The sequence below is a fragment of the Haemorhous mexicanus genome, chromosome 4, assembly GCF_027477595.1.
Source record: "Haemorhous mexicanus isolate bHaeMex1 chromosome 4, bHaeMex1.pri, whole genome shotgun sequence".
Classification (NCBI taxonomy): Eukaryota; Metazoa; Chordata; class Aves; order Passeriformes; family Fringillidae; genus Haemorhous; species Haemorhous mexicanus.
Genome location: NC_082344.1, coordinates 23,772,998 through 23,793,309, shown reverse-complemented (window position 1 = coordinate 23,793,309; position 20,312 = coordinate 23,772,998). Strand labels below are relative to the sequence as shown.

Genomic DNA, 20,312 nt, shown 5'->3' with positions numbered 1-20,312 from the left:
TCTGCTCAAGTATAAACTTTCTGACCTTCACCATGTTGAGGCATGACTATTTATACTTCTGCATCAATTCCATGTATTTAAGATGTATTAAAATACATTAAGTCCATAAACTTTACTGACCCTTTTCTGCTGCCTAGTTCATTAATGCTGAAATATATTAATCTAACAAATAAGTGGGTGATTACCTCTTGAAGAACCCTCTTCATTTTCAGAAGCAATGTCTTGACAGCCGTGCAGTCCTGGAGCATCAGTCTGAAGGGCAGAGACTCAATGCCTCCACCTTCTTCCAGACCAGTGAAAGGCCACTCCACAGATGGGCTGCCAGCCAGCTGGCTGACACGGGGGTACCTGGCTTCTCCTTGCTCCACCTCCTTCGACAGCTTCAAGGACAGATTCCTTGTGAGAGAAAACAGAAAGGTCAACACTAAAATATGAAAAAGAACTAACAATTTGGGGGTGGTAGTTCCTCTGAGCTTAAAAACACACACATTTGCTTTTAGAGCCCGCTACCATGAACGGCCTTTAAAACATACTGGTAGCCATATGGTGCTAGCAATAAAATACACATTTATAAAAGGACCATAATCTACAGGAATTAAAATCAAGTTCTAGCTCACGCCCTACAGAAAAAAGTAATTTTCTAAAAACAAAATACCCTATGGGCAAAACTTGAACAGGTCTGTTTTATTCCAGTTGAGCTTTACAAAAAAATGAATCTGTCATCTGTCTTGCACTTTCAGAAGCTAAATCAAATCATAATCTTCCACACACTTTGACTTAGAATTCAGAAAGAAAACTGAACAAAAAAAAAAAGGAAAATCTCCCTTCTGGGCTGGCCCAGTGACATAAGATGAACCTGCTATTGTATAACATGGAATATGGAATTTAATTAATCTGCATCACTCTTAGGTTTAGTTACTACTAAAGCTATTTAAGCAGAACATGAAACAAAAAAACCCAGTAAGTTGTAGGTGAGAATCCATTAAAGATACAGGAGAATCCATTAAAGATACAGAAAGATTTTGATGGACTTTAAAGGTAACTAAAGACCATTATTTTGCTGCATACACACTATCTTCCTTTAATATCAGAACAATTTATCTAAAAATTTTTCCCATGATGAAGAAAGTCATACTAAATTAACTCAGTACAATTAAGGATGCTAGCACTTAAGCAGTGAAGAAAATCACAATTATTATTCATTTAAAATATTGTTCCAATTTTCCATTTGAATTTTTATGCAACAAAAAAGTGAGTCTGCCATAGTTTGGAAGGACAAAGGACATTTTCCCACATAAGATTTTCCTTAGCTTTGGTTTCATAGGATCCACAGACAAAACCAGATTAATACGCTTTCTTAAGACAAACACTTCCCACTATCATATTAAAAACCATGGAAATTACGATACTGTACCTATCTTTTATGGGTGGTTCATTTTTATATTGTGAAAGCTAAGTAATATGCAGTAACAAACATGTTAGATCAAGCAATGTACAACAGAGATCACACACATGGACAGATCCTCATGTTGGCCAATGGAACTAAAATTTCAGGCTCTTCAAGACTCATAAAGCAACAAAAATTTGTCTGTTTAAATTTTAATATTCACTCAAACATCTTTGAGTGGAGCATTTTGCATCTTTTAAAATAAAAATATGAGGTGGATGGTAAAGTTCCTTTTGATTGAAGGAGATTAAACCACTGCCTTTTTATAGCCTTTGAACAAGACCCAGGTATAAATCATGCAAAGAAAAAACTTAAGAAACTGAAGTATCATAACATAGACCACTTTTAAAGGTTTATAAAAGAAGCCATACTCAAACTGTTGGAATCTACACTTGCATAAGATGTATGTATGCAGAAAAGCACTTTATTTAAATTAAGATGAAACAACAAGGTTTTCTTTCTTCCCCACCCAACACCTGCAGACTAGAAGATGGATTATTCCTTATAATATTCTGTACATTCACTTCCTAAGTCCCACTGAAGTTTCATCTTGCTCATATTCCTCTACAGGCATTGTATGTGGGTCCGATCCCGGCCCTGAGAAAGGGCCAATTTGAGAAGTACTGTCTCCCAGCAGGAGTCTTTTACTGCCCATCATCAAAGAGAAGAACCTGGTATCACCAGCCATGCCCTGCTCCCCTGTGAGGAGAAAATAAGCAGTATTGTTGGAAAACGATCCTCCACTCTGGAAGAGAAGCATTGTTTAGGTATAAGCTATAGATGTACTGGAAATATAGCAATTCTGAATTTCAAATAAAGACAGTATTTTCAGTTACTTCAGTGGGCTTCATGTTGCTATCACACTGCTCAACACACAAAACTACCATCTTTGCAAACACAGAATCTTGCACTAAAGTATGAAAAGCACTGTAATAACATATTACCACTCACAGTCCTAAGAGTTTAAAATCTGATTCAACTGTTTCTTGAAAATGGTGACTCAGAGTTCAATGGTATACAGAGAACATCCAGATTATACAGTCCTTCCTGATAGTTCAGAGTACTTTAACTGATCTGTGACAGAAAAACTCTGCACTCTCTGATACAAGTCATTCTACTTGCCACAGAAAAAAAGAAGCTAATTTAAGCTTCATTCCAGAAATGGTATTTCATAAAGTTCACTATTAACAGCATCTAGGTGGTCTGTTACATTATTATTACAGTAATCCACTGCAGTTCTTTGCACAGCAGCAATAGACACATAGAAAGGGGAAAAAAACCCCAACCCAATTCTTCCTAAATTAGAAGTTTCACTTTATCAGTAAAACATGTCAGCCTCTGAAGCTGGTGTAGGTCTGGCTCCCTCACTGGTAGTGAAGGAGCTCATTACAGATGGCCAGACCCCTCCACCTTGCTAACATGCATTCACTGTAATAAAAACATTTCACAGGCAAATATTATCTATGACAAACTCCTTAAGCCCTTGGAAAAAAGCCTCAAAAGGTCTATTTTAATGACCAAAGCAATGTATTTCCTGTAAGTGACAACATTAACTACAACTATTATCAACATACAGTATTTCAGAAAGGCAATTTGGCCACTTTTAAATACATGGCTACAGCCTGAGCTCTAAATTCACCTGCCATATGCTCAGGCTAAGTTCCTACTCTAACAAAACCACACCTGAAAATGTTCTGAGCACTGGAAGTACATTTGAAAATGCTTCTGAAATAGCTTGACCCAACCCCGTTACCACTCTTCCCAGTGATTCCCTGGCATGGTTTCATTGTCACTACAGGTAAACTGGATGGTTCCACTCCATTCTGCAGGATGTCAGTGGTGCAGATGTGCACTCAAGTACCATCCCATACAGAGGTCACCTCAAATCCCTGAGCACTGCAAAGGAGCCATGAACGATAACAGAGAAAAGGACACAACATTAGTAGAATTACTGCCACCATAAGGTCAGAAAATCCACAGAAACCTTCTTCCAAGTCTGTAAATATTAAATACAGTGAAAACTTGTGCAACTCAACAGTACTTCATACTTTGATCCTGCTGGCTTGTTTCTTATGTATCTGGACACATCCACTGAGCACCACAAATCTACTCCCTCATTTCTAATTGGTACAAAGAATTAGAAGCTACAATATCCACAGTCAGTAAAATGGTAGTGCCATTAAGGCAGATTTCTATTTCAAAAGCTGTCTTTATTGAAATAGTATGCTAGCAATAAAATAATCAATCAGTGGCTTTCAGCATTTAATAGCCTCCATCAATCCAGTGTAACCACATGTTAACTGAGTAGGAGACACAGTTGTGCAGATCCTTTGAAAGCTCCTTTTCCCTAGGAAGGTAGAACAAAACCAATTTTCCCTTACTAAAGAATTCTTGTAGTGTTTTATAAAAAAAAAAAAAAAGAGAGAGGAAAAAAGGGAAAAGAGAGGAAAAAGGAAAGGGGAAAAAAAAAAAAAAAGAAAGGGGACCCAAAGACATGGATTTGTAGCTTGGACTTGTTTAAGTCATTCTTCCCTTCTTACTGATCCTCAGATCGATGATTTGAAGAGCTTATGGTAATTTGAACTTCACTTACATAAAGATCCCCAGATTATGTGGGCTTTAATCTTCTAAGTTTTCATCAGCAGTGCTCAAGATGTTGCTAAATCAGAATTAGCCTAAACTAATACAATTGGTTCCCCTGAGTCTGCTTCTCTTGATATCAGCTTAACAGAGGAGAACCCATGTAACACTGTTGGCATCAGGAAGGCTCTGAAAGCCAAGCATAAGACCCCAGACTCTATGAGAAGAGCTGAACACACCATCTTTCTTCCCTCAGGGCTTATCTTCTAAAGCCTTAAATCTCTAATATGCAGTGTTTAAGTGTGCAGCTGTGAGTGTATATATTCATAAATATATACATATATATAGTTGTAGAAGTCATAGCTATATATAAATACACCAAAATGTGATCTTGGTAAATTTTTCAAAAAAACAAGTAGTTCTTATTTGTCCATAGCTTGGCCCATCCTTTTACATTAGAAGAAAGATGTTTTTGTTTCATACAGAGGTTATGTCCTGAAATCCTATTTCTTATTAATCTAGAAAGCCTTCAATCCATATTTCTTTTTCCTCACTAACAGTAAATAGGTTTTCCTCCTTCAGAGAATCAACTAATTACTATTTTCATAAATATCCCTCAGCTGGACCACGTAAGACATGTAAGAGCAATTGCTTCTGCTTTTTAGAGGAAAAGCTGTCTACCTCAAATACTTCCAAAATTCAGTTTGAAGCACTCTGTGGCTCTTCTAAAATGAAGTACACTACCCATGAAACCCTACTATCCTCCCGTACTGAATCTTAATCTTTGAGCAATCTCCTACTAATCTCATCTAGTAAAGAAACATGTTCTATCCCAAACAGTTCACTACTGAAATATAGGGACATATTTTGGAAAAAAAAAACCAAGACCCTTCACCACATTTAGCAGAATTAAGGTACAGACTTCAAAAGCCATGTTCCTAAATATTACAATGAACATCTAAAATAATGTCCTGCTCGGTGCCTAAATGTTCTCAAGACGGAGTCAGGGAGGATAAAAAAACTGGCAGACTCCTCATTCAGTTCTGAAACAGGAGGCCTCTCAATACTAAGATAAAAAGCTAACCAGAACTTAAACACTTGGCTAATTACCCGTATTAGCATTCTTTGGCATCAGAATTTCTACCTTTCTCTGTCTCACACAATTTCTCAACATTGCTTCTGTTGTAAGAGAAATGCTTCAGAGGTCGTAGGGATAAGATCTAGGAATCTTGTACATCAGTGTGGCATAAGGTACAAGCTGTCTGACATTTTACAGCTTTTAGAGCTGTGGATCCTCTATTGCTGCTATGATTTTTCAAGGTCAGCCTTTCAGAGAAATGATGTCCAGTATCTGTCACCATCAAACCCTCCACCCACACACAAGTGTGCACACAAACGCTAATGGCCAGCACTACTTTAAGTTAAGAGACTGTCAACCTTTTCCATTAAAACAGCTTTTCTTTCCAAGGTTTATATCACAGTCATAAAGACATCCTTTGGGGTAGAACATGGTGATCAAAATATACAGAATCAGTTTTTTTTTTTAAGTTTTAAAAAAAAAAATTTTAAAAGCCCTCCATCTTCCAGCTGCTGGTAAAGTACAGCTCTTAAGGGCCTGTCAAGCATTTCTTTCCTTTCTCTCAACTCCACAGGAGTTAAAAGCTCTGTTTATATCCCCTGATCTAGCACACAACACTCCAAACTTCATCCCTTTTCCTCTTCCTGGAACCTATTAGGAAAACTTAGTAAAAAAAAAAAAAAAAAAAAAAAAAAAAAAAGATAATGTAATGACTAATCAGAGAATGTTCAAAAAACAGCTACTTGGAAAAGACCAGTGGGCCTTTTTCACTTTCAAATATTAACAATGCAGTAGTAAGTAAAGCATTAAAGACAAACCAGCAAAGGAAATGAGGTTGACTTGGCACTGAGACTTTGGTAGCTTCCATCTTTTTAAATTCTTCCCCACCCCCTGAAAAAAACAAGTCAGCAAGAGATCATTCTGGAAACCATTTTACAACTATTAATTAACACTATGTCTCTGTTCCGGATATAAAGAAAAAATAAATTTTGCCTATTTCTGTCCATAGCAGGGGAGTTAGAACTACACAATGGGATCACCTCAGCTGACCTGGGACTAGACCCACAACATTTTGATCTAATCCATTAACAACACGCCACTGAAATGTGTCCAGAAAACTTGAGGAAATGGAAAAAATGAGGGGAAAATCTGTTTTGTCACTGTTACCTTATAGATCAGAACAACATTTCTCTTCAGCTTTGCTCTAAATGTTTCAGTCTTTCCTTTAGAAAATGTGCAGATGCAACATTAAACTTTAAAGCTTTCACTAGGTTAAAAAAAACCCTGTAAAATCACAACGGATATTGGATTTGATTACTACCTTCCAAGAAGCACAAGTAGTACACTCCTTTCATTCAGTTACCAAACTAGGTTTCATTACTTAAACAAAAATTGTCAAATGCTTCCTACTACAGGTAGTACTTTTTGCTATCAAAACTTTATGAAATCCTGATGAAAATTATGTGCATTTTAAATGAAGGAAGAAAAAGGCAAGCAATTTTCTGTGCTCAGTAAGAAGGTACTGAACTGTTAGTATAGGCTTTAGTGGGAAGATAGGTATGCTAACAGGAAAGGTTATATTTGCTTAGTGCTAAGTAGAATTCACAGACATGGCTAAGACAAACAAAGATGGAGTTCCAGTGAGACCAGAAAATTAAGTGGAAAATTCATATACTTTATAAAGGAGACAAGCCATTCACTGCAAGACCTGTCTGAATTGGTCTTTAAATACCTGGGAAGCACCTAATCATATTATTAAAGCCTAACCTAAGATATTACCTTTTGATGAGCTATTAAGCATTAAAAACACTTCTGTGGAGCAAGCAAGCAATTCATTATAGCTTGTGTTGGCCAAGAGGTTCGTCTGAGATGTATAACAGATTTTAAGAAGTCCAATTAATATTTACTAAAATACCTTCAGCATTCTGTCAACTTTCCCTATATCCCAAACCCTGCCTGTCTTCTCCTCATCAGGTGATTCAGGAAATTCTTCCTGGATTGTGTTCACTCATAGAAATGTCTGCATTTCTTACACTGCCAGGGCTTAAAACCAGATACAGATCTCTAAATAATCATCCTACAGGTTATCATGCTACAGCCACACACATTCCTCCATTAGCAAAAATGCCCATGCCTACAGGATTAGATGGCAGTGACTCAGAGGAAGAATAAAATGTCAGAGGAGCTAAGCAGTTAAGGGATGCCCAGTACAACAATTAAGTAGTTACAACTGTGTGGGTGTTCAGGTAAGTCCAACTAGTAACTCTAAAATTTAGCACTAACTCTATATTTTCATATGGTGAAATGTAAAGTCAGTAATAGAACATTATCTCCAAAATACTCACTAATTACATACACAGGTTTCTGAGTGATGATACCTTTCAATACCCTCCAATGGAACCAACACAATGAACTTCTATTTTGGTGAAAACATATGATGAAACCAATGTATCCCTTCTCCCTTCCAACTAGCAGTTTTAGAACAAGGAGCGGAAAACTGCTGTATCTAAATTCAGAGGATACCATCCACCTATGGTATGTAACAAACTTTATAAATATGTCAGAAGGAAACTGTAACTTAAAAACCCATCCTTTCTATTATCACAAACAACAGCTAAGAATCCAACAGTAATGGATTGAGGAACATAATTTATAAAGAAATCCAGACCATGTATGTAACTACATATCCATTCTTGAAGATACTTATCTACAAGCATATTTTTTTCCGAGGTTATATTGTGTTCTTCCTAATTAGGGAAGTGTAATCCATGCAAAAGTAACAAAATAATACAAGCATTCCAGCACTGGTGCTAGTTTATTGCTTCAGTGAAAACAGCTCACACTCCATCATCTTGAAATACAAGAGTCTGAGAGCTTCACAAGCACAAAGATTTCTCAGGAACGACTCACCTTCCAAAGGCTCAAAATCTCTCCTCCTCCCCTGAACACTGCACAGCTCCAGACACCAACTTACAAAAACTGCCCCTAGCAAAAACAGAGGCCAATAACTCAAGAAAAATTCCCAGCCACATACAGGGATGAAGGAGTCTACGTTGTGGGACCCCTCATGTTGTCTCCTTGGGAGTGTCCTCTTAATCAACCAGAGGGCTTAAATTAACACAGAATGGTTTCACTTACAAAGCAGGTGTTTGCCATGTCTGCACTTGGAACCTAATTAGTGAAATTAAAGCCTTGCAACAGCACACGCTCAATTTTTTAAACAAATGCATTAGAGACCAAACAAAAAGAAAGCAATAAACTAATTAATGTGTAAATTAACCTAATTGCTTTGTTCTCACATGACGTTATCAATCACTATGTGCCACAGCAGAAACATGTTATTTTATCATCTAGTGAAATTAGCTCGCCTACAGGAGATTTCTTTGACTTTGCCAGTATGGTCCTTCAGTGTTTTTATTTTTGATTGTAAATAACTCATTAAAAATAATCAGAATATTTAATTTCATTTGACTAGAGCACTGCAGTAGTGCTTCCATACTGTTCTTTTACAGAAGAAAACATTTCTTGTCCCTTCCCTCCCCCATGATGTGGCCTGTTGTGAAAAAGGAAATCTAATGAATTGTTAAACTGAGGCCAGAGAGAGATGATTTGGTTGACTGCGAAGGACCCAAGCTCAGATCTCTGAATCACACTGAAAATATCTCCAAATATTTATTTGTACACCAGCACAGAGGAGGAAATAAGCATGCTAAAACTTCAATACTAGCTCAGCTCTTCATGCTTGCAATATCTTTGTTCTGATGCAACACTGCTTGAAAGGGAAGTGCCTACAAACCACGTCCCATCAGAAGCTTCATTCTCTCTGCAATGCCTCCTGTCTCTCTTAACTTTGAGGGCATCAGGTCTACTGCCTTTAACACTGGGTTTTGAAACTGTCATAAATAAAATTCAATGTTTATTTCAGCTGTTTACTCTCTGGTTGCTACATTCTCTAGTTTGGGTAACTGCTTGAATTACCTGAATATTTGGGGTTACTGCAGCAGCTTCTGGTTTACAGAGCCAGTTTGCAGTTTAAGACTGAGAATAACATGAAGAGCAATATTGTGCAAAACCATGCAAGTTTAGAAAAGCTGCATCTCACTGAAAACATACAGCCCATGATTTCAGTTTGATGTCTGAATCCTTTTACACTGCACATTTTCAAATTTTAAGTGGTAAATGACAGTTATATTTGGAACACAATTTCTCTTAATTTAACATTACTGGATAAATTGTGCCATTCATTTATTAAAGCTTGCAACAAATATGAAAATGAAAAAACACACTTGTAAAAGTTGCTGTAAGGAAGTTATTAAAAATTTAGTATGATTATTAATTTATAATAGAATTTGTAGCATTTCTTCTGTGAAAACCTAAATGTACATTACATAATAGCATAATTAATACTTTTAGTTACTGATTTTGCCCAGAGAACAGCCCTAATAATAACTGGAATGTATGTTAAAACTTGCTGCCTGTAGTTCAACTTAGACTGAGATTAAAACTGGACTTGCCAACTCATTTATTTTCAAGGCACCTCACAGTATGACTCCAGCTTTTGGAATAAATTCCATTTTTAAAAAATAAATGCACAAAATGTCAATTTCTGGCCCACACTGTTGCCAGATACAGCATGACATTTTGATCTAAGCTTGCCTTATAGATTTTGGATGCAGAAGAGAAAGCACTCCAAAGATACACCTGTGCACATACAAACACTGTGCAGTCTTTGAGGTTGAATACTGCTTGACTTATGAGTCTGAACCTTTTGTGGCAAGGCCACTCTCTGCCTGTGCTTTCAGGGATCAGAAATCCATCAGCCACTTGGATTGGCATGCATATGACTGGCCAGACTGCTCTGCCCTAAATCTAACACAGCAAACCTGAGGAACACGATGGGATGTGAGCATATTAAAAGGAAATATGTTGTAAAACTACACACTGGACATGGACAGACAAGAAAAGAAGAGCCACAACTCATGGTCAAGTTGTAAAGGAAGGATGAACAAGAAAATTGCTTGCCATTACCTGAATGCTGTGGGGTTTTTTTTCTTTATTTATTTGACTTGAGTCACTTTTTATTATTTTGTTGGTGTTTTTTGTTGTTGGTTTTGCTTATTTTTTTAATTTTGGGCTTGGTTTTGTTTTTTTTTTAAGGAAAAAAACACATCAGCTTTGAACACACAGTGAAACATTTTGAGGAGAACTGTCGAATCATAGATAGAATTGGGCTATAAGGAATTAGAAGTCATCTACTCCAATGCCCTTGCAACATGCAGGAATATCTTCAACTAGATCAGGTTGCTAAGAGCCCCATCCAGCCTGACCTTGAATGTTCCCATTCAAGGACATCCACCCCCTCCCTAGCAGCTGTTCCAGTGCCTCACCACCCTGATTCTAAAACACTTCTTCCTTCTATCTAACATTATACCTTGTTCTATCACAACAAAAAGTTGTGATCCTGCTAAAAAAGTCTGTCCCACCTTTATTACAGGAACTCTTGATGTTACAAAAAATAGATAAACCAATAGCATTCACTTAAAAGCACAGTTCTTAGGCCAATGTCATGTCTTTTAGTCTGCATCAAACCAGTTATAAAGATTTTTACCACATAACCCAAAGTTTTTCTTACTGGTTCTAACAGCAAGTTGATGGAAAGTGTGATCAAATCTTCAAACAGGAAAGAGGGCACTTCAGTCCTATGGAATGCAGAATGTATATTTTTAGTCACTTCTTTGAGTGGCCAGGAATTATTCATATTTCTCTGAGGCAATATTGAGGAGTAGGGCTATCTGTCCTTGAAATTTTTTTATTCCCTCTCACTTGGTTGCTCTGCTTGGTTGCTCTCTACCTACACAGCCTGTGTACCTGCATCTCCCACACTTAATATCTGGCAGCAACCTCCCAAAACTGCAAAGGAGCTGTTTCCACAAAGCAAAGAGATTCTCTCTTTACACACACCCCCCAACAAGCCTCCAGCTTTCCCCTGAAAGGTTCCATGCAGGCAGCACAACAAACTGACATAATTAAGCACAGTCAAACAACACTGACAACATGGTCATTGACCATTAGTAGTATGAGGGCTTCAAGAGAACTCCAAGCATAATCCATAAGCTTTTTTCCATCCCCACAGGACTACAGTCCATCTTTTGCTGAAATACATTTTCAGCTTGGCCAGGGTCATACAGCAAAACACAAAGTTTGCCAGCAAAACCTAGCAGCAGAGAATTAAATAAATAAGCTTTCCCTTAGAGACATTTTTATTAGTTCTAGAAGAAGCATTTTGAAATTCCAGTGTCATTTTTCAGACTAAATGAACCCTGATGGGTTGAAGCTGGCATTTCTTCTACACAACATCATTAATCATGTTTTTTTGTTTAATTTTCAAGAACAAATGCAATGTTGGAAAAAGACATAGAAACAGAAATGCCTACATCAGAGCACAGATTAAACAAAAATCTCTTCTAAATTACTAAATCCTGTAATATTACTAATTACTTTTAGAAAATACAGTAAGAAATAATTAACCTAATGCAGATTGTTCTCTCCTGACTAAGGTCTGTCACTAGAATAACTCAGAGATGAGTGAAGCAAGCCATTTAATTCCAGGCAAAAGCCATGAGTTAGATGACTAACACTTTTATCCACGTGCTAGAAAACAGAGATAAAATAGTCCAAGCCTACTGGACCTCTGAATTGGCATTTTTGTAACTCTCATTTTAAAAATGCCAGTCAGTGAAAAGTAGGAGATCTTTACTCTTCCACCTCAGGATAAACTAGGGGAGTTTCTGACATACAAAACTTGCATGGTACAAGCCATGTTCACTTGCAGTAATGAAGAGGAGAGAAAATGTGGAAATGTAAAGCTTATGCAACAGGAATATCAACTTCATTTTTAGAACAAATGAAGTGAGGATAACCAAAGAAATAATTGTAATTCTCAAGCCTTTAAGTGAAAGAGTAGACTTCCTTTTCCAAACTGTGATCAGCTCACTACCAACAGGGAGGAACCCTGTGGATCCTACAAGGACAATTAACTTACACAAGAATAAATGATCATCTCTTCAGAACATGAGCCAGAGAATTCACTTGCATATTTACTGCAGACACTGCAGTATCAATCTAACTGCTGAGGCAGCCACTGAAACAAATAAAAGTTGTAAGGAAGAAGGTTTTAGATGGTGTATCTTTATTAGCCTCTACCACTCTTTGTTTTCATCCTGCTTGGCTGACTGAAACAACCAGTAATGTTATTTGTGTAGACAACATTTTTCCCCACAGCATCATCTAAAACAACAGGCTGAGCATTCTATTCTTAATTACTTTATTTTCAATTATTTGTGTGCTACAAGTTTTTTAGAAAAAAAAAAAAAAGTCCAGCATTTTAATTGGCTTTAAACTCCACTACATCAACACTCAGTGGGAAACTACAGTTGTAAATGGCAAGGAATAACAGAAGTAATAAAACAGCAATTCCACACCTTCAATGATATGCTTACACCTGTCTCTTTATATCTATCTTCATCACTGAAAACTGTGATGTTTGGAAGTTTGGAAAATACATACACTGTCTTTATTAAAAAAATTCAAGGAATTTAGGCAACTAAACCAAACCAGAAATGTTTTTGTTTATAGCCCATAAGATTATCAATAGAAACAGGTGGAAAATGAGTATTAGAGATGTCTGGTAGCTGGAAGTTCTGTCATTTTATGAGTATCTGTACATGCTCCCTCTTTTATTCTTGATATTAACAGCAAAAACAATGAAAGCCCTGGATAAGTGTACTGCTTATTTCAAACACGTAGGTTGAAAGACATAAATCTATTTGCCACTGAAATACAAGTTTCTCTTTCTAAACTAGGAAAAATCTCTTCAAGTTTTTGAACAGCACAGTGTCCAGTTTAAAAGAAGAAATTTAGAAACATCAATTACAAATAGCACCTGGGGCTACTGCTCTTATATGAGAAATATTTGGAATGCTAATAACATAACATAGGCAAGAATTCTACTTTATATCACTGCTTAAGTTAGCACATTTTATCATCACACTAAACTACTCCTTGAATATGAAAGGAAAGTACTGGCTCCTCATTAGCCCTACTGGCTAGCGAGGCAGCAATTTTTAGCCAGTCCTCCATCCAAATGCTGGTAATAACACATAAAATATTTCTTGATAAGTTTTTAGTTTTTAGAGGAAGAAAAAAAATGTAGAGTGAACATATAAGGAGGTACTGTTGAAGGACATCCTCTTCCCAACCTGGGGAACACTATTTCCCCTATGTTCCTGCAGTCTCTCTCTGTGCATGTTCCAGCTAAGAGCGAGATCAAAAGCAATCTCCTATTCTGCTGAGGCACTTCAGAGCTTATCACACTATTTGTGCAACTTCTGCTGTGGTCTCTCCTGACTTTCTCCACTGAATTTCAAATTTCAACATCTAAGTGGAAAAAAAAGTCCATTTTCAGGTAACTTGCTGTCAGTATTTGTGACTAAGCAGAGTTTAAAAGGGGAACTTTTGAAAAAAGTCTTCTACTAAATAAAAAAACCTGAAGAGTAGGGGCAGCTCTTGCAGTGGGATCTGTAGGGCCCATCACTACCAGAACAGGTCAGCTTGGTCAAGTGTTGCTCAACCATTTACCCTGGGGTTAAAGGCACTAGGGACATGGCAATGCCAAACCCAACACTGCAGAACATCATGACCAGGAGTGTAATTTGCCTCCCTCTATTTCCTGGTTGTAGATATCAGAATGAAATTTTAGATGCTTAAAAGGAGCTCCATGTAGCAGGATGCTGGTCTCTACCGGATGTGACAAAGGCTACTGCTGATGAAGGGGACATGGTAGATGAAAAAACAACTTTCACTTATCATGTGAAGGTGTGAATGTTATCCAAACTACCTCATTGGATTTGCTTGGATTTACTGCATGAGGTAATTAATGCTGTTTCTTGTCTGATCCAAGATTCCTGGCATAGGTGAACAAACTGCACTTAGGTAGGGGAGAGTGGGAGGAAGCTCTCAGGCACAGAATCAATGCAGGGGCCCAGGTGAAAGCAGGCAGAACAAGTGGAAAAGGACATATAATCAAAACCAGTCCCTTCTCCAAGGACTTGTGTGTGAAAGCAGAGGTTATAAAAGAAAAATTATCACCTCATTTTGTGCTGCTAATCCCCCAAACTATCCTTCCAAACATATCCCAGTAATGCCAGACAGATGGCGAAGAGCGATTTCAGTGGTTCCAGGTAAAGACACCTGGCTAAAAGCCTTGTTATTCGTTTCCTTGATTCTACCAAAGACATTCAAGAACAATTTTCCTTGCTACTGTTTTCTAACATTGCTTTATACTTCCCCCTTGCACTGGCTTGGGAGACAACTCCTTACAAATGGGCAAAGAGGTTCCTGCATTGCAACTCATTTGGCCAACACAATATTAAGAAAATAAAAATATTGTTTGAAGATCTAAATTACAATTTTCCCCCTTCTCTTTAGGGAGGGCTGCTTGGAAGCAAAGAAGGCAAAAAAAGAGTATTTTTTGCTGCCTGAATGGAAATAAAACAGGATATCTTACTTCTGTTCTGGATATTCTTTCCAAACTGTTATTGCTCTGTTTTGAAAAATCTTACCAAGCATCAAAGCCCAAGAGCCACACCAGATTACCAATCCACTACTCATCACTGTTTTCTAGTAGCAGTAATGATTGGAAAGACAAATAAACATCAAACAGGCATTTCATAAGGAAGTGAAGCTAAAATAAAACCTTCACTGAAGCACTAATAAATAAATAAATACAATATGAACCAGTTTTAGAAGAGAAAAATCAATAACTGAGTATGAAATTTACAGTAAGAGCAATTTGACAGAGACAATGACAGCTCTGAAGAGCAACAGAAAGAAAGTGTAAACATTGGCAGTTATCTGGAGGCAGCTGGTGTACCACTCACTTCTGTGCCTTACTTTATCACTCAGGACAATCCAAAATCCAGAAAGAGGGAATGACAACCCAATTTTACAAACTACATGCCCTAGTCCCACAGCTGAAGCACACGTAAGTGACAGGACAAAGGAGACTAAATATAGATATTTGAAGCTCCACTTCAGTTTAGCATCACCTGTGATATTATACAGCTCCAAGCAGACTGGCTAAAACCCATGAGGTAAGCATACAGCTGCAGGCAAGTCCTGACTGACAGCCAAGAATCATTGTCACCCACACACAGATGAAAATCTCAAGCATAGATTTTGTTTTTCATCAAAACTGACTTAAGCAGGGCCGTATTTGAACCCCAGCTGGCACCCCCCCCACCAGTGGGATAGGGGAGATAATCAAAGAGTCCAAGTGAAAAAAAACCTTGAGGGTTGAGCTAAAGACAGTTTAATGGGTAAAGCAAGAACTGTGCACAAAAGCAAAGCAGAACAAAGCAAGGAATTAATTCAGTGCTTCCCATGGGCAGGCAGGTGTTCAGCCATTCCCAGGAAAGCAGGGCTCCATCACATGCAGTGGTGACTTGGGAAGCAAAATACCATCACTTCAAACATCTCCACTTCTTCCTTCTTCCCCCCAGCTGTGTATGCTGAGCATATGCCACATGCTCTGGGACATCCTCTTGGTCAGTTGGGATCACCTGTCCTGGCTATGTCCCCTCCCAGCTCCTAGGGCACCCTCATCTGTCTCACACCCTTTCCAGCACAAATCCACACATAGCCCCAAAGGAGCAACTAAGAAAAAAAATAACTCTGCCCCAGCCAAACCCAGCCCAAGAACTTCTACATCAGATCTCAAAACGAAAATCAACACATTCCAGTGAGAAACAAGTTAATCTGTAAAAACTGTTTAACAAAAATTGTGCCCATTTGTATTTGGGCATAAACAGAAACATGGGGAGAGTTTAACTGGCATGTTAATATCTTTTCATTAACTAAAAGAAAAAAAAAAAAAGAAATCCTGATGAGATCATGAAATTCAGTAGTGATTTACCCAGATTTATTACTTTTATGAAACCATCCCTCTCATATTTATCTGATTACACTACGCGTTCTAGAGAGGTTACAAAACATATTAGCTTTAGTCTAGAAAAGAAAATTAAAAACAGACTTAAAATTTGGCATGACTGGGTCCTTCTCGAATGTGGTTCCTTCTCTAACATTCCTTTGCTGTAATTTTTTCAAATTACAGCCATGACATTAATCTTCTAAGTATAGTATTTTTAGCTCATATCTAGAAATAGTTAGTCCTTTTTTAAAATTTATTTTATTTAAATACTCTCCTCCACAGCAGAAATAAAATGATGGAATACATGTTACACATCATTCTTGCACATGGGGCAAAACAGGCAGAAGTTGCTGCACAGCTGAGGAGAATTTTTTTATATAGAAGTAATATGGGGAAAGAAGAGAAGAAATAGATACATAACACAAAATATGTTGAGTAGAAAGGGATTCACAAGAATCATCCAGTCCAGGATGGCTCTGCATAGGAGCATTCCCAATAATAATCTTAGAAATTTCAAATATTACCTAATTGCTGCTGCTGTTCTAATTGGATGATCAGTAAACTATTTTAATCAGATGAAGAAGTTAAAGGAAGATTCTGTGCCATACAGTGTTCCTTTGCAGAACTGACATTTACACCTATCCGTTTATATCCTTGTAGGAAAAGTGCATAAAAGCAATAGGTGAATCAAGTCACTCTATACAATCTCATTTGGAATAAAATCCAACTATTTATTTCACTTAATGTGAAAATCCTTTCTAACCATTAATGTTTTCATAAAGAGTTCAGTTTCCACTGTCAGAAAAATTTAAAGCCCAGAGGGAACTTGTGAAGCATAAACAGGATTAAGAGTTCTTGTTACTTTTTATATAACGCATTTCATACCCCAGAATGAAAAATCTTCGTGTATGAACGTTCCCATAAGCCTTTTCCATGCAGATGCTTTTCTTTTTTATCTCAAAGCACAAATACAGTATAAATAGCAATGACAGAGTTTCAGCCTTCATGATGTTAGCTTATAAAATAAATATTAAAGACCACATAAAGGGACACTTCCCATTATAATAATGTACAGCAGACAGAGGGCTTTGGTTCACTCCCTATGGAAAATGTGCCAAACATGCTCTTCTGTATAAAGTACATAGCTGAAAAATTCAAATTGTGGAACCTTTGTTCTCCTGCATTTAAATTGCCTTCTCAGTACTGTGTGCCAGAAGGGCTTGTCATGCCAACAGGAATGCAGTCGGGGGAAAAGGAAACAGCAGGAAGTCAGATGTGAATTCGGTGTTTCTCTAAGATGTATAGAATAGATTAAAACACAAAAATCAGTAAGACAAAGAATGAAGTAAGCTACTGCTGCAGCTACCAGGATGTGGCAGGTATCTCTGAAACTGAGACAAGCTTGGCAAAGCTGCTGCAGATCTTCCAAAGTGAGGTTGATGGGGCAATGGCCAGGCTGACCTGCTGGCAAAACACAAGAAATGGCTTCCCCACGGTGATCTCCTTGCCTCCCTCAGCAACACTCCATGAACAGGCACCTTTATAGCAACAGTTTTCAACAGAACACATTCTGAGAAACCTCAGTTCTCCAAAAATCTACCATGGTGGCTGCATTTAAAACACTGACATAAATCATTCAATGTAGTTCAGCTCTGTGTCAATTTTATCAGTCAGGAAAATATTATCTTTGTATGCTTTCTGGATGACAGGTGAACCACTGTTAAATACAGAACACCTGAAGGAGAAAAATTAAACACTAGATTTTCTTCTCTTGCTCAGTTGTTACAGCGGCTGTTTAATTCTAGTTGAATTAACTAATTCTTCATTGTAAAAGCAAGCATTCCAATTCTAACTGCAAACAATCAGTTGGAGCTAACTTTCTATAGCCTCTTTTTCATTGGAAATGTTAAAAACAAGTTTTCAGCATTGAATCAGAATAAACACACATTGAAAAGTTTAAGGCAACCCATGAATGGAGTCTGCTATGTCCCATTATCCTCATTGCTCTGGTGACATGGAAACAGCAACATAAATGTGTGATCTGAGTTTCTGCTTTGGACTAGAGTAAAGCCATTACTGAAAAGCCAAACTAAGGAACCCCATTCAGAGCTTGAAATTCTTTGCATAGCTTTTTTTTCCTGCTTGTTGCAGAAAGCGAGACTGTGTTTTCTTTCCTCGACAAAACTGCTGGTATGTTCTAAATGGAAAGCTCTCTCCTTCATAGTACATTTTTAGAAGCTGTTTGCACTTACAGTCTAAATTCTAGTCAATGCCATGGGCTATACTTTTAGAGCATCCAAACCCTATCAAAAACACACTCTCAGTTGGACAAGAGTTTAGCTCTAGCAATGGGAATTTTGCTGCTCTTGGTTTCATGACTCAGGAGTGTTCAGAATTAATGTATTTTACTCCTTAATCAGTGACATGCTCATCACTACCAAGCCTGGTTTTATCCCCTTCCCCCTCCAAATCTACTTTCAGTCTATTTCAGTAAGCCTTGCTAACTCTTAGATGAAGATTCTTTTGCCCCTTGGAGACTGGGGTACACTGTCTCTTGCCAGCAGGACTGGTGTCATGTAGACCAACCCACAAGTCAAGAACCCAAAATTCTCCTGGTGACAACAGGCAGCAAGCCGGTTACTGGTCAGTGGGGTCTGCCTGCTCCTTCCACCATCACTCTCTGCAGCTGGCAGGACAGAGGATTTACTGCTCCTTACCTCTTAACCAGTCATGCCAAGGCCCTGACATCTCTTGATTGCCCTTGGACTTCTAGCTGCAATTTCACCACAATGCGTGATGCTCCAAGAACAAAAGTAATAAGGGTCCATTTCTATCATATCAGGAAGGGTAATTTTCTGAGACTTGTGGAAAAGTAAGAAATTGAACATTTACTCAAACACAGACAAAAAGACATAATACAACAATAACTCCCAGAGAAAAGAGACAGAAGTGACTTTTTATGACTGTAGGTGTTTGAACTATATTTTTCCCATACAGGAGTTTATGTAAATGGAAGACCACAGTGCATGTAAACTCTGCAGTCCAAAAGCTTTTTTACAATGGGTGAGAATTTGAGAAGTACCATTCAGCGCACAAAAATTTATTGAAAGAAAACCAGAAAGGAAAGTCCATGCCATTTTATAGCACCTCCCTTCAGGACTACGGTAATAGTTTGAGGTAGAAAAAAAAATTATTTTTTTTTTCCCCTACATGGGTGGAGGCACCTGAAAACGTTCCAATGAGAAGTTTGGAGTTTGTGTGCTTTTAATAAACAAACAATAACAACAGCTTCAAAATTATTCCTTTTTTTTTTTTCCCTGTCAAGTAAATTGTGGTTTTTTTTCTTCTCAGGAGATATTAGACAGTGATTTGAAAGAGAACATGGCAGAATGTAGCTGAACAATGCTCAGTGAGAGGCAGAAAATCAGTTGCATCCTATTTACCATTCTGAGCCTTCTGAAGAAGAAATTACTATGATGAATTTGTGCCAGGGAAGAGGTTAATCCTTAGCCTTATCTTTCAAAGTTTAAAATCCATTTCTATGCTTAGTTCCTTAGTTTTGAATTAATCACCTCTGCTTTAAAATATTCTTGTGGTTTTATTTCTTTTACCATTGGTTCCTTCCTCTTTACTTCTACCAAATCTACATTGTCTACTTTCATCAATATCCTTTTGATTCATTCCTTCATTTTGTTTCCTCATCTCCACCTCACATAACACAGCATTTTCTCTTACATTGCCCATCTTTTGCCAAGAAAAACATACCCCCACAGAAATTTGTTAACTTGTTCAGACTTGCTATCAGGTTTGTGAAATTTTCCCAGGCCTGACTGAATCTTTAACACTTGGAGATTTTGCAACCTTTAATTTCACCTTCTTCTGCTGTTCTTCTCATACCTAAAGTTTTCACCTTTAAAGTCGACAGATACCTTTCAATTTGAACTCGAACCCTCTTCTTTTATTACCTCCTGCTCTGCATCTTAATATGCATTCGTTGCATACCCACTCCTTTTAATTTTGGTTCCTTGCTTCAACTTCTGCACATGCTTTGCTACTCCAAAATTTACCAGAAATCTCCATTATCTAAACATAACTTGATGACTTAGCATGCCATTTACTACTCTGCCTTTCCCTCCTAGTATACATGTATGCAATTATCACTGTAGGGGAGAAAAGCCTCCCCCGCTACGCCTGATAAGGGCCGAAATGTGGCAGTGGAG

The 20,312-nt window shown here is 37.6% G+C and overlaps 1 protein-coding gene across 9 annotated transcripts in view; it reads right to left on the bottom strand.

Moving 5' to 3' along the window:
* CCSER1 (coiled-coil serine rich protein 1) overlaps positions 1-20,312 on the bottom strand; it is a 620,227-nt gene that overhangs the window by 378,257 nt on the left and 221,658 nt on the right. For all 9 annotated transcript variants that reach the window (XM_059844113.1, XM_059844115.1, XM_059844116.1 and 6 more), the window contains exon 6: positions 186-396. In XM_059844113.1, coding sequence (XP_059700096.1) covers positions 186-396 — 211 coding nt within the window. The remainder of the gene's footprint in view (positions 1-185; positions 397-20,312) is intronic.